Consider the following 20067-nt stretch of genomic DNA (forward strand, 5'->3'; position numbering starts at 1 on the left):
AAAAACAAAAACAACGTTTTGTCGAGAATATGCGAATTTTGCGAGTACATTTTTTATGAAATGTTGACGATTTGGGCCGGGTTTTGTTTGTTTTTGATTTTGGTTTTGATTCGTTGGGTTAAAAAAGTAGTTGGAAGTAGAACTTAAGTTAGTAAAAATTATATTTTGATTATGTAGAAATAAGTATGTAGCATATTTTATGTATTAAATATATGAATTGGGTATTGAGAGAAAATATTTGATTATCAAAAAACTACGAATTTGCTTCTTGGAGTTAGGGCTAAGCTTTTGAAAACAGCAAACTGATACTTTGGATTTTAAAGCAAATAAATTCTACTGAAATTTTCTTCAAGGGTTTAAGAACAGTGGAGGTAAAAGGTGAACGGTCGTGCTTATACTTAGGAAATTCTCCTGAATTTGAAAAACTTAAATTCTAAACAGTTCACGGATGGAAGTTAAAAAAAATGCCAAACATTGCATACAAAAAATATTGAGTCACTGAAAATCTTTGAAATCGGGCAATAACCACGCCCATTTCCCATATAACGGTAATGTACAGAAACACGAAAACTGCAAATGCCCTTATTCCTGTTAATATAAAAGTTTCAAACGTTCCATATTTAAATTGGGCTCCACTTGTATCAACTCACGTCGAGCGTAGGTTTAATACACTCGAAGCTGTGTCAAAGCCCGTTCTTTTGCAAAAAAGTCAAGTTGATAATGAAGAAAATCGATGGATAATTAAAGAAGTAATGAGTGGTCAAATGAAAATGCGCGAAGATTTTTTGTATGAAAAATGAGCAGCAAAGAATGTTACTCATACGCCATATATACCTGCAAATACCTCGAAAACTTATCCTATGAATAAAAACTTAACCCTTTGCCCCTTTAATCTTTTGCGTTTTTGCAAATTTTTAGTGCCTTGGCCAGCCTATTTCGCTATTTTATTTTGCCTTTTTATAGGTTTTTATGTCCTAAAAATCCGTTCCCTGGTTATAGCAATTTCTTAATAATAAATAAGACTGCTATAGACTCTTAGTAATTGGGCGTAGCACCGCCCACGTTATGACTACAAGGTGTATCTCGGTAACCACTTTACAGATTTCTACCAAACGTAGTTCAATTATTCCATCAAGTCTATGTCAGCATAAATTATCGAAAAAGTTTGAATTCGGGAAAACCCCCTGCTTATCATGCAAATGTAGTTTATAGAAAGTTGAAAGGACGATATTTTATACCTGCGCCGGGAATATAAAGTTCGGTTTCGCCCGAACTTATACTTCTTTACTTTTTGGTAGGTAGATTTATAAACCTTTATCAAAATTTTCGCAAAAAATTTTCGTGAGCTTTGATACCTCATAACATCTCTAGGTTCCACAAAAGGAAGGCACATGCAAAAATCCGAAGTGAAACGTCTTAAAGCTTGTTCACATTATCGTAATTTACGGCTCATTTGTAATTTATAAGCAAATCATTCTGATATCAAGTAATTTCGCCTTCTAATATCTGTCAATAAATCAAATAGAAATGAGATAATTTATCGTAAATCAATATCCCGCGAAAGGTTAGCCCGATCAAGCTGAAAAATTATTAAAAAAAATTCGCCGAAAAAATGGACTATAAATATGCATTTTTGTTCACCATTTTTATATTCAGCATCTTGAAATTCTTTAATCTGACTATGGATTTGCAATTAGAGTCGTCGAAAGCACCAGAAAACCGATTGTTGTCATATAATTTGGAAAGAGTGCTTGGTAAACTTTATATAGATTGCATGACGCTTTTGAGGGGATAAGGACATTTAAAATCCTGAAGAAGCCAAAGAGGCGGCTGGTGGCAGCTGATTTTACTTTTATCAATTTGTAAAGAGTGTATACAATACTGAAATAGTGTGCTCCGTTTGGAGAAGTTTGGAGCTTTTTTGTAGGCTTCTTAACCCTTTGCTGTCACTTAAATTTTCTTTTGTTTAACTTCATTGAGTGTCATAAAGTATGTGGTATTTATATACATATGTAATATAAAAATCCTGAAACATTGTCAAAATTATTTACGCAGCATAAGAACCTATAAATCAAATATTCCAGGGTTTTCAGAGTGGTCTCATAAGATTTCTTCACTTACATATTTAATAAACATATTTTGGCAAAGGCAGAGCATGTGATGATTGCACAACTCGGCTGCTCCATTCCAATCAAACAGTATCCAACATTTTCTGGGAAAATCGGGCTTTTATAATTTGGGATGTAAAGTGTTCAGACACACCTTTTAACTAGGCCTATTTATTGACATAACCTAGTATCTACACAAATTTTAATATTTTCCCATCCCAAAACAAAGTATCTGTTTTCTCTACATCAATTTTATTTTTAACACTTACTGTGTTTTGGAATGGAGCAGCAAAACTCGCCGAATCTATCGAAACATTTCAGCACAAAAGAAAACATACGAATACCCAAGGCGAATTTATATAAGGTGGTGTTAATAGATCAGCTGATTTTGTGTACGTGTTTCGCCTCACGGCTTCTTATGTCAAATTGAAAAATTTTGTTTGAATTTCCACACACACTCTTACAGATTTTGACAGTTTATGCCGCCAAAGCAAAAACAAAATACATGTAAGGTTTTGTTTTTGTACTCCTGCTATCACCTTATATAAATTCGCCTTGCGAATACCCCTGAAGCTTCTAAGACTGCCATAGTGATTCTTACCAATCTTGGGCAGCGGCAAGGCACATTAAACAGGTAGTATCAGTAGAGCAAAAACAACATTTGCGTGTATTTTGTTGTTGCTTCTGGTATCGAAAGTGTCAACAACTGTTCTGAATTTTTTCTTCTAAATCAAAGCGTGCCATGTGAAATACAAAAAATTATAAAAAATAAAAAATTGAAATTGGAAAAAGTAAAAATTGATGCAACTTTCTTTCCTAGTAAATTTGTTTGCTTCTCGAAGCATTGATCCATCCTTTGCAAGGCCCAGTAATCAGCGGTCGTGCTGCCGAGTTGGGCGAACGTTCCAAAAGCTGCTATTCAATCGCTTGTTTTGTATGGAAAAAGGTTTCACAAGCAAATGGATTTTAACAACTTATAATTTTCGTGAGAAAAAATTAAAAATATTTGACATTTTCGAGACCAAATAATTTGAAAATAAATCCAATCAGCTGATCTACTGATACTACCTGTTCAATGTACCTTGGGCAGCGGCAATTAGCCTCCAAGTGTATGGTGTGTAAGCAAGTGTAAGCGTCGCAGTGAAAATCTTGTTCAAGGTCGCCAACAAAAGCTCAGCTCCTTTGAGTACTACAAAATATATCCTACCTCCTTTCCATGCAGACTGAGTTATTCGTTTCGTTTCCAAAAGAAAAGAAAATATCTAACCACTTGTCTCCGTGAAGGAGCCATCAGCCTTTTTGAGTGAACCCTGCTCAATGGTTTGATTTTATTCAAAAATTTTTACCAACCTGGCTGCATGTACCGATAACGCGGTAGTATTCTTTGAAGAACACTCTTTCGAGAAACGCCTTTGCTTAAGGAATGATTGCACTGCCCAGTAAGTTGCTACTTAAGAGTCAATTAGAGTGCGCAGGCGCTATTTTGTTGAGCTACTCTTAGGTATATGAAAGTTCTATATCTTTTATTTAAATTCCTTGATTTATAGAATAACTTATATAGTCCAAAGCCTCGCTAGATAAGTACGCCAGACAAAGCATCACAAAACTTTTCCCAGTGTTCGTCGATAGTTTCCTCAAACACCGCCTGTCCCTTGACCTCCACTGTATTCATGTAGGTACATCGGAAGCCGGAAGCAGAGGTACTGACGTTAATTCAAATAATTGCGTAAATTCTGGCTTAACTTGACAACTTAATCCGGATACAATCTTTTTCCGATTCTGATAATTTGTTGAGTCTACTCAAGTGATTTATTGCAATTTATTTAGGCGGAAGGTAGTTGGTAGTTTTTTTTTCAAAATCTACTTATAGGATAGTAATACTTGATGAAGTAGCAAAATAACAATAACAACAACAATTTCCAGCTCGGTGCAACACAAGATTAAAGAGAGTACCAAACAGATTAAATGTACACTTGAGTTTTTACAGGCAGGCGTGTTTGTTGCCTTTATTTTTGCAAGTACGAACTTTGTGTAGTTCGTAGCCTCGGTGGGCAACTGTAGCGATAGAGCAGCGGGAAATGGCAGTGCGAGTATACAAAAAGTTTACAAACTACGAGTATACATACATACATACATACATATGTATGTAAAAATGTGTGAAATACAAACTTTTTCAGCATCAGACGTCGCAAAATTTGTATACGCCATGGAAAGTTGAAAGGAATAAGTTGTGGTAAGAAGGCTCTCATTTGTCGTCTGCATCCATATATTTATTTCAGTATACATATGTATATGTATGTAGACATGTTTGCGCACGTGAATGTGTGATCCAATAGTGTGCACAGAGCAGAACAGTATGGCGGCGTAACGCAGCGCAGCGGCAACAATTGATTTAAGTCATTAAAATTAATTGCAAAACAACTAAGGAAGTCAGTGAGTCGTTATGCCGGTTGGAAAGGAAACACAAAATAGGATTAGAGGCAATGGGATGTACTATGTATGTATGTATGTATGTATGTAAATGAAGTGAGGGCAGACATGCCAGAGACAAGAGCATTACCAAGGATTCGCATTGCTATTCAGATGCATGCAGCCATATTTGCTCGTCGGTCGGTCGGAGGTTACACGTGGCTTCGTGTGTGTGTGTAGGAGGGTTTTTGTTGTGGCAGTGGCTGCTGCGTAGGCTGGCCATGCGCCACTCATATTTTGCATACTCGTATGCACATACATACATACATATGTCATATCTCATGCGATGCTAATGAGCGCTGATGTGTGGCGCATGGCCAGGGCAGAGCACACGCGTACGTAAGAGTTTTAATGAGCTGCAAATGTTTCGTCTATTTTTTTTTTTACTATTTTTTTGCGGTAGTCCCAGCTTCCAGCGTTTTTTTATTTTTTTTGGAGGAGCCAAAGTATGTATATGGGTGATGGTGATATGTTGAAAGTAGCAAGCGCGGCTGGTATTCATGGCATGAATTTTAATTTTTTATTAGTGCACGTGCACTTAGATACAGTTGTGTGCGCGGATGTTCGGAGACAAGCATTCGCGAATTCAAATTGCGGTTTTCTATTACAAATGTATGTATGTTTTCTGTACATATGTAGATATGTACATACATATGTATGTATGTATCCATGTTTGTCAGTTTGTCTATGAGAATTTTCAAATGAGTAAGCAATGGCTAGATGTGCCCATTCAAATGGCATTTGATGTTTTGAAATGCACGCCCACACATACCTATAACACATGCATACATACATACATATGAGTATACGCAACTATGCAGGTGTAATTGTGAATTGCAGCAATGCAGCCACAAATGCCACATTCACTGCCGTCAGCAGTTCGGTTCGTGCCCGCTCAATGACCACGACAGGCGTGGTTGGTTGGTTGGTTAGTTTGTTGGTTGCTGGATGCTGGATTTGATAATCTTGTACGTACGTACATATATACATACATACATACACGCATTCGTGTGCACATATAATACCGGAATGTGCGTGGTTTTGCCCTTTAAACTCATTGGCTTTTTTTTTACTTGACTCGTCAACACGTTCTTTCCTTACCCTACCCACCATCGATCGACCTGCTGTCAAACCCAATTTGCGCCCAGTTTCTCACTCAACACATTCACACACACACACACACACACACACACACACCTCACATGATACTCACTTTATATAGGGCTGATGCAGCGCCACCAAACTAGCATGGATGCCAACGCTAATGGCGGCCAAGTGGAAGTAATCGAATAGCACCGGCAGATGGTAGTGCAGCCCTCGACCTGGATGGAAATTCAGCTGTAAGGTGCGTGTAGAGGCCAACGATAGTGCGCTGGTGCCATTCTGTTCACCAAACCACAGTTCCAATTGCAATGAGAACTCAGCACGTTCAATGGATTCCTTCAAGTGACGGCTGTCGACTGTAAAAAAGTGAAAAAGTGAAGTGAAAAGAGAAAATCGAAAATTAAATACTTAAATTGTGAAGAGGATTTGAATACGAAATGAAGTTGCTGTTCATATGAAATGAAATTAAGTACTCTGATTTCTTGAGATAATTAGCAATACTAATTGAATGATTGAGGTAACGAAAGGGAGTGTAAATGAAAAGCGGTTAGAGGAAAGTGAGGTGGTGAATAAAAGGGGAAAATACTTTACGTTGCATTCGGAAAATTTAATTGAAATTGTGATCTTATTATTTTTGACCACCCATAATTTTTTAGAAGAAAGTATTTGTATTTACCATGAGCAGAAATGTGATTTTTTTTGCCAAAGGTTTTAATTTGAACATAGCAGTGAACTATTTTACTTTTGAGTCTCGTCATTTTAAAACTGAACTGCATTTGATTTGAAAATCGTGATTTTTTCACGACATCTAATTTCCCCCTCACCAAGTAATTAAGACTAGATAAGATTAGTTGAGGTTAGGTTAGGTCAAGCAGAGATCATGGAGATGTAAAGTGTTTCCAGAAAACTTTCGAGCTGACAACTTGGCATATCCCGTCTTTAAAAACATCAATTTTCTTAGGAAACTGGAACAACGTTGTGTGAGTGAGGACCATTCACACCTACGGAGCTCCGTGGCGGTTTAAATACCGTAGATCCTACTCCCTTGTCCTATCCGAGTCAGCCATACTCCCGCCATCTTTTGATGCCCGGACTCACTGAGTCACGCTAAGCATCTGCTCGTCTACTTATATTCAGAATTCAATATTCCGTAAAGATCTGCCCTGGCAAACCACTGAGTGTATTTCTGTAATGAAAAACAGCTTATCATAAAAGTACAATCGCCGTTCGGAGGAGAAGCTCGGCCAAACACAAGCATATATATTTTGTAAGCGCACCTGGCGCTGCCCTTCATGCTCTTCTACACTTTACCATCGCTTTCCCCCTAGCGTGGGGAGGCATAACGGCCACCTGCAGGCTTTAAATAAATGGATTTTGGTATGATACAGATTGGAGTGAAGCAGTAATCTAGACACAAGTGTCTTTTCAGTGCCTAAGGAGAGTACGCCACCATTACCTTTTAAATATGAGGATATTATACAAGGTTGAGTAGTCTCCGGATGAATTCGGGCTTAATTTTAACATTCAGCCCGGACTCCCACACTATCGAACCTTCACTGATGGCTTCAAAACTAAGACTGGGTCAGGATATTGTGTCTGTATCGAAGATAATGACGATGAGATTTGCTTTTCTCTTGGGGAATAAGCAGAGGTATTTGCAATCCTCAAGGCCATGGACATCGTGGGGGAAACTAGATAGAGATAAAGGACAGTCATGTTGCCCTCAAGGAATTGGCCAGTCCTCTAACTACTTCCAGACTTATTCGGCAATGCAAGTCTCGACTAAATTATGTTCGAAAATAGAACGAACTTATCTTACTCTGGGTGCCAGGCCAATTGGGGGTACCTGGTAATGGGGTACCTGACCATTTGGCCAGAGAGGGCGCAGACCAGGTTTTCTTCGCTCCGCATACAGTTATAGCACTCCCCCCTTCGTCCGTCAAAGTCACCGTCAGAAACTGGGCCCATATTTTCTTTCAGAAATGCACGCGTTGTTTGGTAAATTTAGTTCCGAAAAAAAAATTTATGACCTCTTTTGAACTAGTTGCAGCCTCTGCGGGGCAGATTGCTACTACTAATCGAACCTTGATCTACGAGACATGGTGCTAAAACTATATATATTTAGTCACATCTGATATTCAATTAGATATTTTCGGCGATCGAACCTGGGGCATGCTGAACAATTCCTTGCGGCTTCATCCATGCGGTTAAAGTGATCGTGTTAGCAGCACTATTCTAAACAATGGGCAATAACTTAAAAAGTCTAACTTTAAAATTCAGAAGACTTTCTTTTTAAAATAAAGAGTTTCTTAATAGAAAGTATGTAATTTTTTCTAGTAAAACCAATGTTTCCTCATGTAAATACGATACAAATCTCTGTGAGAATTTCTCATCCCACATTTTCGTCTAGCAACTATTCATAGCGAGATTCATTTAAAATTTTTAAGTAATGTTTTTCTTTGTGCGAGTGAATCTAGCTCTTAAGATGGTAGAATTTAGTTGTATTTATATATACACAAAGTCGGCTACTTTTGGCTTAAACAAATTATTTCATACGGCAGTTGAAAATTGCGAAGTAGGAGAATGAAATAAGTAAACAGAACAAGAGACTTCAGCATCCATCTAATGCTGCATACTTACGAGCGCACTATTTGCTCACCTCGAAAATACCCAAATTTAGCAATGAGTGAGGAAGCAAGAAGCTTTTGAAAAGTTGTGAACCAACTTTAATGTCAAATAAGTAAAACTTATAAAAATCTCAAACTTTAATCACACAGATTACTAGTTTGTATTTGCAGAAAGCTAAATATATATGTCTTAGTGAATATCTTAGGTGTTTTAGGAAATATGTAATTTCAGCTGGCGGAAATTTTTACATTAATGTCCTTCAGACAATCTTAAGTTTTTGCTGACTAAGAAATAATCTCAAAATCCGAACGAAAGTGTTGCAATATTTTTGGCAAATACTTATTCAACATTTCTCTTCTCGATATGTCGTAGAGATTTTACTTTTCTAAAAATTCAAACAAACATTGCAGACGACTTAAGAGTTGTCATCTCACTTCGTTTTTTATTTCATTTCATTCACCTCAGGGATGTGTGTACTATTTGCTTTCCACAGATTTGTCTTGGCAACGTCAACAACAAAGCAACGACGACGTGGGCCCCCACTTAACTGCGCGCATTCATGGTGAGCCGCATAAAGGCCCTACATCACACGTGTATGTACATATCTACATACTTAATATAAAGAATCTGATATATATATATGTATGTGCATAAATTTGTTATTTAAGAACTTTTGTGTACATTTACGCTAAGTTATGTATGCATTTATGCTAAGAGAGAATGTATGTATGTAGGAATGTATCGCGCTGGCATCAAATTTCTTGTCTTTCATACACTTTTGTTCACACATACATATGTATGTACGCTTGTTAACTGCGTTTAATATAGAATAGTATAAACGCAAAGATAAAATAGCAGAAACGCGCAGATAAAACGTAAAATATGCCACTTGCATGAAAAGTATCTGTCTGTCATTCGGTCTGCCGGTCTCCAATTGGAATACTTTGTACTACGTCTAATACTTATTCATATGGAGCGAATATATTCACATATATATGTATGTATGTATGTATGAAAATGCGTCGACTGCACGCGGTCTTCTTCTGTCAACCGCAGTCACCAACACCAACAGTTTCATCCAACTATTGTATGTATGTATTTTTAGAATACTCGTAGCAACAACTACAACAATGTAAATAGTAGCACTTATTCTAGGAGTAGTACTTCTTATGCCCGAGTACCGGATGAGTGTTTCAATATGTGAATTCATTTAATGTTTCCCTTCTCTAAAAATATAAACATACTTACTTACATATGTTTGTATGTACGTATGAGTAGATATGTAATTCACGTACAACATTCATTCAACTTAGGAGGCATTTACGACAAATTAACTACTTCACTAAAGAAGTTGGAAAATATTTTTCATATCCTCACACATCCGCTATAAAATTTTTCATCGTCTTTTATTTTAAGAATGTTTACATGTTTGTGTTTGGGTAGCATAGTTTTATGGGTATTTTTCGCAGATTCGCCGCATTACGATTTCTATATTAAAAGCCATTTGGGCAGTGAAAGACGACGTAGCCATTTTCCTTAACTTAAAATCGTCGTTGTCTTTTGAGTATACAGTTGCTGTAAGTGTTACAATTGCATTAGAACATATTCGATTTTCCAAAAATTTTAGCCTGAAAAAAGTTCCAAAATCGTGTTTTTCTCATTATCAGATTTGCGGTCTGTAATCCCTACCCAAAGTTCTTCCTTTCTACTTCTATGACCGAATTACGGAGTCAGGCAATCGCGTAGGGATGAAGGATCAACCAGGCTGGAACTTTTCGTGCATTCGCAAACGAAGTGGCTCTGGTACGTCAGTAGGCTACTCAGTCGTAATTGGTTATGGATGATCTCTGCCCGGGTGGACTACTGCCGTTTTCCACAACTCGTACAAAAGAGGTCGACAGAAAAAAACCAACTCCGCTTCAACTCGGCCTATGACCATCCCGGAATCTCCTATGGCAGAACGAGGTCCCAATGATGGCAGCCGAGAGGTGAAATTGCACCCAACAGCATCAATGGTATGGGAAATCCAAGGCTAGTTTTGTGTTCTGTTTCGTAGAGTAGTGGACCTCGAAAAAAAGCGAGCAGTTGTGGGATGGATACAGTGCCAGTTTGATAACCTTCGATAGGTCGGTCCAAGGACTTTACCAGAGTGCAACATTCAAAACCAACCACCAACACCTTCGTAGCAATAGTCGCCTAGTTACCTCACCGATCAAGGATGATCAGGGAAGAAGAAGGAGGAGAAGAAGAAGAAGGCGAAGAAGAAGAAGAAGAAGAAGAAGAAGAAGAAGAAGAAGAAGAAGAAGAAGAAGAAGAAGAAAAAGAAGAAGAAGAAGAAAAAGAAGAAGAAGAAGAAAAAGAAGAAGAAGAAGATGAAGAAGAAAAAGAAGAAGAAGAAGAAAAATAAGAAGAAGAAGAAGAATAAGAAAAAAAAGAATTCTATGGAAAAGCGCATTTCGCTCCGAAGAAGAGTAGTGAAGCAAGCAATGGACGAAAACATAGAGGAAAGTGGAATCTGTAAGCGCCAATGGAAGTAGATCCAAAGTAAAGCTAGAAGTGAAACAGGGCAACCCAGATCTGTCCTCATCCTTGTACGGATGCCTGCTGATTTCCTTGCAGGTAAGTTGTCTGTGGCGACGGTAGATCCGTAGCTGCCATCGTTAAACCAGTCGAGGTCTCTTCAGGAGCCCATCGGAAAGTTCTAGAAACTCGAGATGTCCCATAATGTCACAACGCTGCCTCACCATTCCATGCAGCAGAAATCTTAGGGATAGTTTCAGGGTTGAGCCAAGATATGTAGTAATCACATCGAACATCTACACATGTAGACTTGTTTCTCGACAAAGAAGACTTGGAAATAATAATAGCTAGGAGCGGCAGTAAGGTTAACTAAACCAAACTCTACCACTTATATTTGGTCATACTACACCGGAGGTATATTTTTTAATGGGATATATATGGTTTTACTATAGATTCGGATTCTATGTATAAAAATACGTCACTTTTGTTTGGCAATTTTTTCTGGCAAGTGCTTATTTTAAGTGCTAATTATCATGTGGCGGAGGCTCTATCGTTTGGTCGTATATACGACTTCCAAAAAGTCTTCCGGAAGTCTATTCCAAAAATAACGTATTTTTATCCACAGAATCCGAACCTGCGGTAAAAGCAAGCACATGTGTCACATAAAAAAATTTACTTCCGGTTAATGAAAGCCTGTATAATTTAAAGGCATTTTGCTACCCAGTACAGCAAAACAATGGCCCAGAATTCAGTAAGCCGAACACCAACTGTTTCACTCTGCAGCCGCTTTGAATTAGTTCGGCTACAATGATGAAGTGTATACTTTGCTTAACGATCGCTTTGTCAGGCTATCCTCATATCTTTCAGCATGGTTCTCTACTGCTACACATGTACAACACAAGTAGCTATTAAAATTTACCGCAACTTGTTGGCCGGAGCGTGAAATTAACAAAATATTTTTTGGCTCGTGAAGAGATTATACGAACACATGTACAAGTATTTATGTAAACATTGTCGCCCAGGTTGGGTGAAACACACAAAATAAAAATCAAAAACTTTTATATAAAACAAGTTTTTAGATATTTCCTACATCTCCTATACATATGTATTTCTTAGCTCTTGTAAATTCATAAGTATAAGCAATAATTCTAAGACTGTTTATGCCGCCACTTAACATTGAACACATAAAACTGCTAACAGCTAAAGTATCATTCAGTGCTTCATACAGAACGACCTTGCATTAAATCATATTTTGCACAAATTTAAACGAAGCACTTGATTAAGGAACGATTTTCTGAATACTTTACCGCTCTTTCTCCAATATACATATATGTATGTACAAATATTGAATACCCTACACTCGTATGCACATACTTACATACTTACATATATTATCGTAAAGAGAAAAAGCCGAGGAAGCGAACATTAATATTTTATTACCCTATAAAATTCATAAACAAAGTACTCCCAAGCATTTGTACATACTTATGCGAGTGTGTGCAAGAAATACGATTATGAGACCGAGAGCAATTCTGACGAATGTTTTTTATGTGATATTAAATTGTTGTAGCTAACTAAATTTTTGGCTCTTGACTTTTAATAGTATTTTATTAGAGATAGATTTTTACAGTGGAAAAATATATTTAAAAATGTGAAATATGTATGCATTTATGTTTGTATGCACTTTGAAATATTTTTAGTACCCCAGTAGCTGTCAGCCATTGGGCTTAATCAAATCCTAAGAACTAATCTTGTGCAAACTTGTAATTCAGTTTTGATTAGAGAGCACTCTCATTTGTTAATTCTGACTGCAGTACTTAAAAATTACTTAAGCACTTTGTGTCAAAAAAAAAAAAAACAAAAAACTTTCCAATGAAGCATTTAAAAGGAACTTTTCGTTATGCCAAAAATATACGTACTTTGCTCATTAACTCTATTTTTGCTGCACTCTGCTCTGACATCTATCGCTTGCTTTTGTTTTTGCTGTTGCTTTTCACTTTTATTTTTTTTTTTTAGTTTTACTTCAAGTCAAGGAAAATCGCTTGCATATGCCTCGTTGGTTGCGTTACGCTGCTGCAGCCTGCAGTGATGTCGGCCGAAGTCGAATGGCAAGCGCAGTAATTTCAATAATCCGGCAGTTGGCACGCATTGCGAAACGCTGTCTAGCGCCTGCACGCTTCAGCGGAACGGCACAGGAAGCATGATGAATCGAATATTGTGCCAGCACATGGGGCGCTTTTGGCATTACTTTAATTCAATCAAATACAAATGGGTATATACTTATATATATATATATATATATATAGATGTGCATTTAGACTTACATACATACACATATGTATGTACTACATTAGACTGCATCACTCCCCATACAACAAAAAAAAATCGGTACTGTTTTCCCATTGGAATTATAAAGTCTGTGTTCGTATGGAATAGTAGCTTATGTCGGAAAGCTTGCTTTAGTATACTGCGGCATACTGTTTATTCTTTAAACGACAAGGAATTTTTTGATGAGATTAATTAAGAATATTGACTTGCTAGTATCGGAAATATTTCTTGCACGTTTATTTGCCAAAAGTTGTTCAACGGCTCGGCGCCAGCGAGTCATTCGCAATCGTATGCTGCGAATGCCGCATTATAGTAAAGCCAGCCTTTCGACATAAGCTACTATTCCATACGAACACAGAAGTATATTATATTTTAAGACTTTCGCCTAAATATTTCGGAAAAATATTAAAATTTACGTGAGCTAGAGTGATTTGAAAATACCTCAAAAAATTAAGTGAATAAAAACAGTTTCTTAAAGAATTTTTTGCAAAAGCCACCTCAGATGACAAAACAGTTTAAGCTTAAAAAATTTGCATAAATACATTTAAATAAATTTTCTATGCAATCTGAACTTTTTTCAAAGATTGGCGTAAGAAGAACTTGTATAACTCTGCCAAAACTTTACCGATTTAGACTTATGAGGTATCATTGGAAATGAGCGTAATTCCAAGTTGAATTAAGATGTGTTGATATTTGAAAAAAAAAAGAAATTGGTACGTGAATGAGTTTTTCTGCAAGTAAATAAAAAGGGTGAGGAAATACCTTTCCACTGATGCCTTTTAAGTCTAAATCGGTTATTCAACTTTTTCTTAAACCATTCTTTGAAAAAAGGTAAAAAACAGCATCAAGAATCTAATTATTATTACGATTCCGTTGAATTTTTTATGAGGATTTTTTTCAAAAAATTCTTTAAGAATATTCAACAATTTTATAATGAGCTCGAGGCCATTTTTTTTTTTTTAAATGAAAAATTTATTGTGGAAAAGCAACAACAATTTGAAAAAATGGTAGAAGTGATAGCTATTTCGGAAATCACCACATTTCCTCATCAGACTTCTTTCAGTAGGATTCGAACCGACGATCCCACAGACTCAGCCAGTTGCCCATGCACCGCGCTAAGACGCCTTGTAAATTATCGTTTTGCTTATTTCCACTATTTTTCATTTTTTGTTATGCCAACACAATCAAGCGCAGCTATTCCGCTGCAATTCACTTGATCATGTGGTTGTTGGTTTTGTTGGTTTGTGCTAATAATTCTATTTTTAGAATGCTTAACTTTTAGGTGTGCTCGTCCTTAAGTTATTTGTTTTTTGTTATTTTTTTGGCCATTTAACAATTATATTCAACAATTTTATAATGAGCTCGAGGCCATTTTTTATTTTTTTTTTAAATGAAAAATTTATTGTGGAAAAGCAACAACAATATGAAAAAATGGTAGAAGTGATAGCTATTTCGGATAGCGATAATTTACAAGGCGTCTTAGCGCGGTGCATGGGCAACTGGCTGAGTCAGTGGGATCGTAGGTTCGAATCCTACTGAAAGAAGTCTGATGAGGAAATGTGGTGATTTCCGAAATAGCTATCACTTCTACCATTTTTTCAAATTGTTGTTGCTTTTCCACAATAAATTTTTCATTTAAAAAAAAAAAAAAATGGCCTCGAGCTCATTATAAAATTGTTGAATATAATTGTTAAATGGCCAAAAAAATAACAAAAAACAATTCTTTAAGAAAGTATTTTTATTCATAAAAAACTCTTTTTTCTTGAAGGTATCAATCCAGCTCACGTAAATCTTAATACTCTTGCGGAATATTTTGGTGGACGCCTTCAAATATCAAATTCAAATAATCTTGTAATCCCGGTGGAAAAATCGCAGCTTTTTATGGCGATGCAGTCTAATGTTAATACATATTACACACTCTTGGCAATGTGAAGAATCACCGCGAATACCGTTATTTTATATTTTAAAGTTTACAGATTTTTCTCAAGTCATGTGTGCGATCTACTGCCTCTAAGGTATGTTAAGTGGCCATAATCAGACCTTAAGGCTTTTGCTAGAACTTGTGTTATTCAGTGGCTTTTATTTGCCTCACTTAGTCACCGTAGCAAGTAGATGCACCATAAAAATGCTGTTTTTGGACCAATTCTAAATACAATCCATATCTTGCAAAAGCTGCTCTTTTAACTTGACCACCATTAGAAAAAGGGATAATATTTCGTTGTCAATCTTAGTAGATGGAGCTGCCTATAAGTGGTGGTTTTGCTCACAGGTCACAGGCCGACTGTTATCCGACCTACATGTCAGCTCTTATAACAACTTCCTGTCGTGAAGGAAACTTTAGGCAAGGATTAGGTAAGGAGCTTTCGGCTACGATTTGGTTGAGGGACAAAAATATGCGCTCTTCGTGACACAGCGCTTCCTGGTGAGTAAATTTTTGCTTAAGTACGAGCAACTGACTGTGCATGGGCCTTGGAAAGATTGCAATCTTCGGTTATTCTTTGGATAACAAGGATGTTAGTTTCTTAAAAAGAGCCGATTTTAGGTGTTAATTTTCCTAGCTGATTAAGCTTTCAAGTTGATCAAAATCGCTTGACCACAGAGTAAGAATGCCGCCTCTGCCTTAAAAAGGATGAGACTTTAAAACAAATTTTGTGCATTTGCGGGTCCGGGATAAAGAAAGATTTGTGAGTTTTGAATCCTGAGGATTGGGAATTCGCCTACTAAAGTCCTTTTTTTGGATTCACTAGGGAAGCCGATGGCATCTTGGGGTTTCAGAGTTGAGAAGACATTTCGCTTGTTCTGCCACACTCAGTTGCTTAACTAACTACAATTTGAGCCAAAACGCCTAAATAATAGTAAAATAACTTGGCTTAAGCGCCACTTGACAAATTAATTTTTTTCATAAAAAATTGTATTTTTAATTACAAATATAATAAAAGAATGAGTTATTAACTGGTCAAGCTGTCCAAGTTTACCTTCGATAAATTGCATTTCACTTTAGAGACACTTTGAAAAGCCGCTGTCATAGCCAAGTTAGTTCTTAGGTGACTACCATTAAGTGGACCACCATTTCGAAGCAGATATGTAGCTTTCATTTAATTTTAAAAACATTAATTTCTACCTATAGCTTTACTTATTCAATAAGTACATATATGTTTGTATATAAATTTTGAACTCACCCAACAAGTGTGTACGAAAGTGAATGACATCGCGCAACGCCACTTCCTCATTCCTGTAGAGAATCTGAAAGATGCGCGATGCACCGCAGCCGTTAATTATGCATGCAGATCCTGACAATAGGCTGCCGCCATTCGTATCCTGGGCGTCGCGCTGCTCCTGCAGTATATCGCCCTCGCCCTCGCCCCCGCCCCCGTCACCGCCGCTGCTGTCACCACCACCACCGCTGCCACCGTTCGTGGCTGTCTGCGCTTGTGTGTGCACTTCTGCCGAATGTGAATTGTTTTGCGGTGTGTCTGGTATACTGGTTTCCACCTGCACGGGAAGTCGCGGTGAGACACGCAGGCCGCAACGTACCTGGTAGAGGCTGCGGAAGAGATATAAATTCATATAAATGTGGAATATGATTTACCGAGACGTTACGACATACATACATACATATAAGTTAAGTATATTTTTACAAAAAAGAGCTTAAAACAGTCGCTGATGAGTTTTATACAGAAGGGCAAGCAGTTATCAGGTGCGTTCTCATCGAAAAGCTCATTTATTCAACCCATTTTACATTCACAGCGCGCTTGTCAATTGGCAGTTCGGCAAGCTCTTTAAATGCCGCCATGCGCGTATTTTTCTGGCCTTTTCGCGGCGGAAAACATGCATTTATTTTTAATCTCTTCAACGTAACATCGTCTGAGCATAAATATTCAGCTGTGCAAATTCCACTTGAGCACCCAGGAAAATTTCCACCGAATAATAAGAGTGGCAAGGCAGCTAAAGCTACATATGTATGTATGTATGTATGTATGTAGTACAGTCGTCAGCCCGCCAGCTGAGCTGAGACGAGATAAATAGACAGATGGGCAGACGACGTACATGGCGTATGAGCAACGCATGCACTCCGATGTTCGCGAAAGCCTGTGAAATGTGTATTGTGAAAAGAGTGCGTGCTGCTAAAAAAAAAAAATAAATAATACAACAACAAGAAACAAGCGAATCGAAAATGCCAAATTATTTGTTATGGCTTCTGGAGCTGACATGTGCTTTTCATAAACGATCAACTGATTTGTTGAGTGCTTGACTGCCGCGATGACGGGGAGTGTTGCGAGTAGCTGTGTGGGAACGGCAGACACCTACATACATATTTATAAATATGTACATAGTATGTATGCACATACATACATATGTTTAGAACTAATGTACGGTTTATTCGTGTGATGCCATTTAATTTGGCTTTTCATAGTATTCAACGGCGTAAATGTCAAAAGCGATGAGCTAAAATAAAATGCTCGCTATCTTGGGGGAAAAAGCGGAGAGGCGTGCAGCGCATGCGGCGAAGTAGTGCACAGTGTATGCCTTCGCGCGCTTATTTCCCTGTTGGCTTTAATTAATTTTTAATTTGATATATTTACTGCACGCAACATGCACAGATGTCAGTGGAATGTCAAAACTGCTGTCAGCGATTTTCAATGACATTGGCTTCTGCTAGGCCAGCCAAGCCAGCCAAGCAATCAACGAGTAAGTAGATGAGTTCGCATGTTCTGGTGGTAGTATTTTAAAAATAGTTGTGTAAATACAAGTTCAAAGCAAAATTTAGAAGCTTTTATTTTAGGAGCCATGCCATGATTGAGGTGAAGGTTGCGTTTTAGTGAAAAGCCTCTTCATTTGACTTGTTTACATTGTGAATTATTGATTGCCATATGGAAGTGTATAAGTGGATTTGTGTGCATGTAACGAAAAGTGAGCCAATTAATAATACAATGTTTGTAATTAGTATACATACATCTATCGCTAGATATGTAGTATGTGCATTAGGGTGGTCCAAAAACAGTAAAGTAAAAAAAAGTAAATTGTAATGCTCTCACCCCCTAGGATTGTTCTATATCGAAAAAAGTGTACCCCTATTTTTTCATTTTGAAATCAAAAAATATTTAGAGGTCGCTCAAAGCGCTCAAAGTTTTCTATGTATTTTTATATGGGAAAAATAAATTTTTTCGTAGGAATGGTATAGAATTCTTGAAAGTCAATATTTTTCGATAGTAACACCCAATTGTTTATTTAATCATTTTTTAAAACTAACGATTTTTTATTGGTCGCCCCATTGCATTTTTCGAGGTTTTTGGCGGACCTATAAATTATAGTTGGGTATTATAACTGGGAATCTCCTGCAGATAAACAGAGTTTTCTAGTAGAAAAATATTGATTTTTAACTATTCTATACCATTTCTACAAAAAGTTGTTTTTTCCCCATATGAAATACATGGAAAACTTTAGGCGATTTGAGCGACCTCTAAATATCTTTTGATTTCAAAATAAAAAAATAAGGGTATATTTTTTACGGTATAGAACAATCCCAGCGGGTGGGAGCATAAAAAGTCCGACTTCACTTTTTCACATGCATTGTTGTGGGCCACCCTAATGTACATTCATTTGATTGCATGTTAAATTCCAAGATAGTTTAAGAACGCAAACAATTTCTAATACAATTGACTTGTGTTAGTAAAGTTTATCTAGTTATGAATAAAAATAAATTACACTGGGTCTCAATCAATATATGCCCGCACGCTATACATATGTACATATGTATGTATGTATACAAGGCGTTTGAGCGTAGTTTGTTTTATGTCCTAAAATGTCTATTTCACAGAATTATTCCCAAAGTCAGATGCCACAAAAATACCTATATACAGTTAATATCAATTGCGAACTCTATCAAATTGCGCACAGATTAATTGCTTGTGGTTTTATTTAAAGCTGTTTGCTTTCACCACCCTATAATAACCATGTGAAATAACATGTGGAAAGCTAAAAATATATTTTTTATGTACATATGTATGTAGTTACGTATATAAATCAGACATCTACATACGAGTACATCCGTAAAGATATACATATGAAAATGCATTCATACGTATGTACATTAGACCTGAGTCTAAAGCATTTTTGCAAAGGCAATTCGAGAACATTTTTTTTTTCTGACAAACGTAGGGATCGCCTTTTAACATTTTTCGTCATATCCTCAACAGATATAATTTCTATTGTTGTTAGTTTAAAGTACTCACTTGGTAGTTAATAGGAAAATTGAAAACTGCAACGGAAGAGTGACCAAATAACAAAAATGTATGCTTGTACAATATTTTGTGAAGCTTTGTTGAAAAACGATAAATGTTGATGGTTTCTTAAATCGATTAATTTTAGATTTATTGAAATTCTTACCATGCTAAGTCAACTTAGACTTAGACAGACTTGGCAGAGTATGGTTTGGATGCGTCGATATGCCTTGAGCAGAGATTTTTATCATGCTGTCTTCATAAAAATTTAATTTTAACTTAATTCTCCTCCGATATTATTTACGCATAATAAAAATGGTTATGCTGCTTTGTGACACATTTATTCAAAAGTCTGACCGATGCACATAAGAGTATTTAGCTGAAAAATCCGGTCAAAAGTCAAATATATCAACTTTGGCAACAGTTGAGTTAAACATAATTTTTCTAAAATTAAATAACCGATCTATTGAAAGGCAGCCATTAAAATTTTACCCGCTGCTTTCCCTTTGACATACGTCCACATGAAAACAGTCAACGTTGTGTTCGCTTTTTTTTGTTCTCTCCCCGTTCAATCGTTCGACTTGTTTCTTGGGTAGTTGTGTTTTAGTGAAGACCTATTTCAACAAAAAACCTCTTGGGCATGGAAAAAGAAGGTAAGTTCTATTATTTAAAACTAAATTTGAATGAAT

At 36.8% G+C, this 20067-nt stretch overlaps 1 protein-coding gene across 2 annotated transcripts in view; it reads right to left on the reverse strand.

Moving 5' to 3' along the window:
• Positions 1 to 20067, reverse strand: part of LOC118747957 (protein FAM135B) — a 95232-nt gene that overhangs the window by 48383 nt on the left and 26782 nt on the right. For both annotated transcript variants that reach the window (XM_036482195.1, XM_036482194.1), the window contains exons 3-4: positions 16337 to 16701; positions 5791 to 6037 (exon numbers count right to left, since the gene is read on the reverse strand). In XM_036482195.1, coding sequence (XP_036338088.1) covers positions 5791 to 6037; positions 16337 to 16701 — 612 coding nt within the window. The remainder of the gene's footprint in view (positions 1 to 5790; positions 6038 to 16336; positions 16702 to 20067) is intronic.

Source organism: Rhagoletis pomonella, unplaced genomic scaffold (assembly GCF_013731165.1).
Source record: "Rhagoletis pomonella isolate Grant_MI unplaced genomic scaffold, Rhpom_1.0 Rhpom_scaffold_00012, whole genome shotgun sequence".
Taxonomy (NCBI): domain Eukaryota; kingdom Metazoa; phylum Arthropoda; class Insecta; order Diptera; family Tephritidae; genus Rhagoletis; species Rhagoletis pomonella.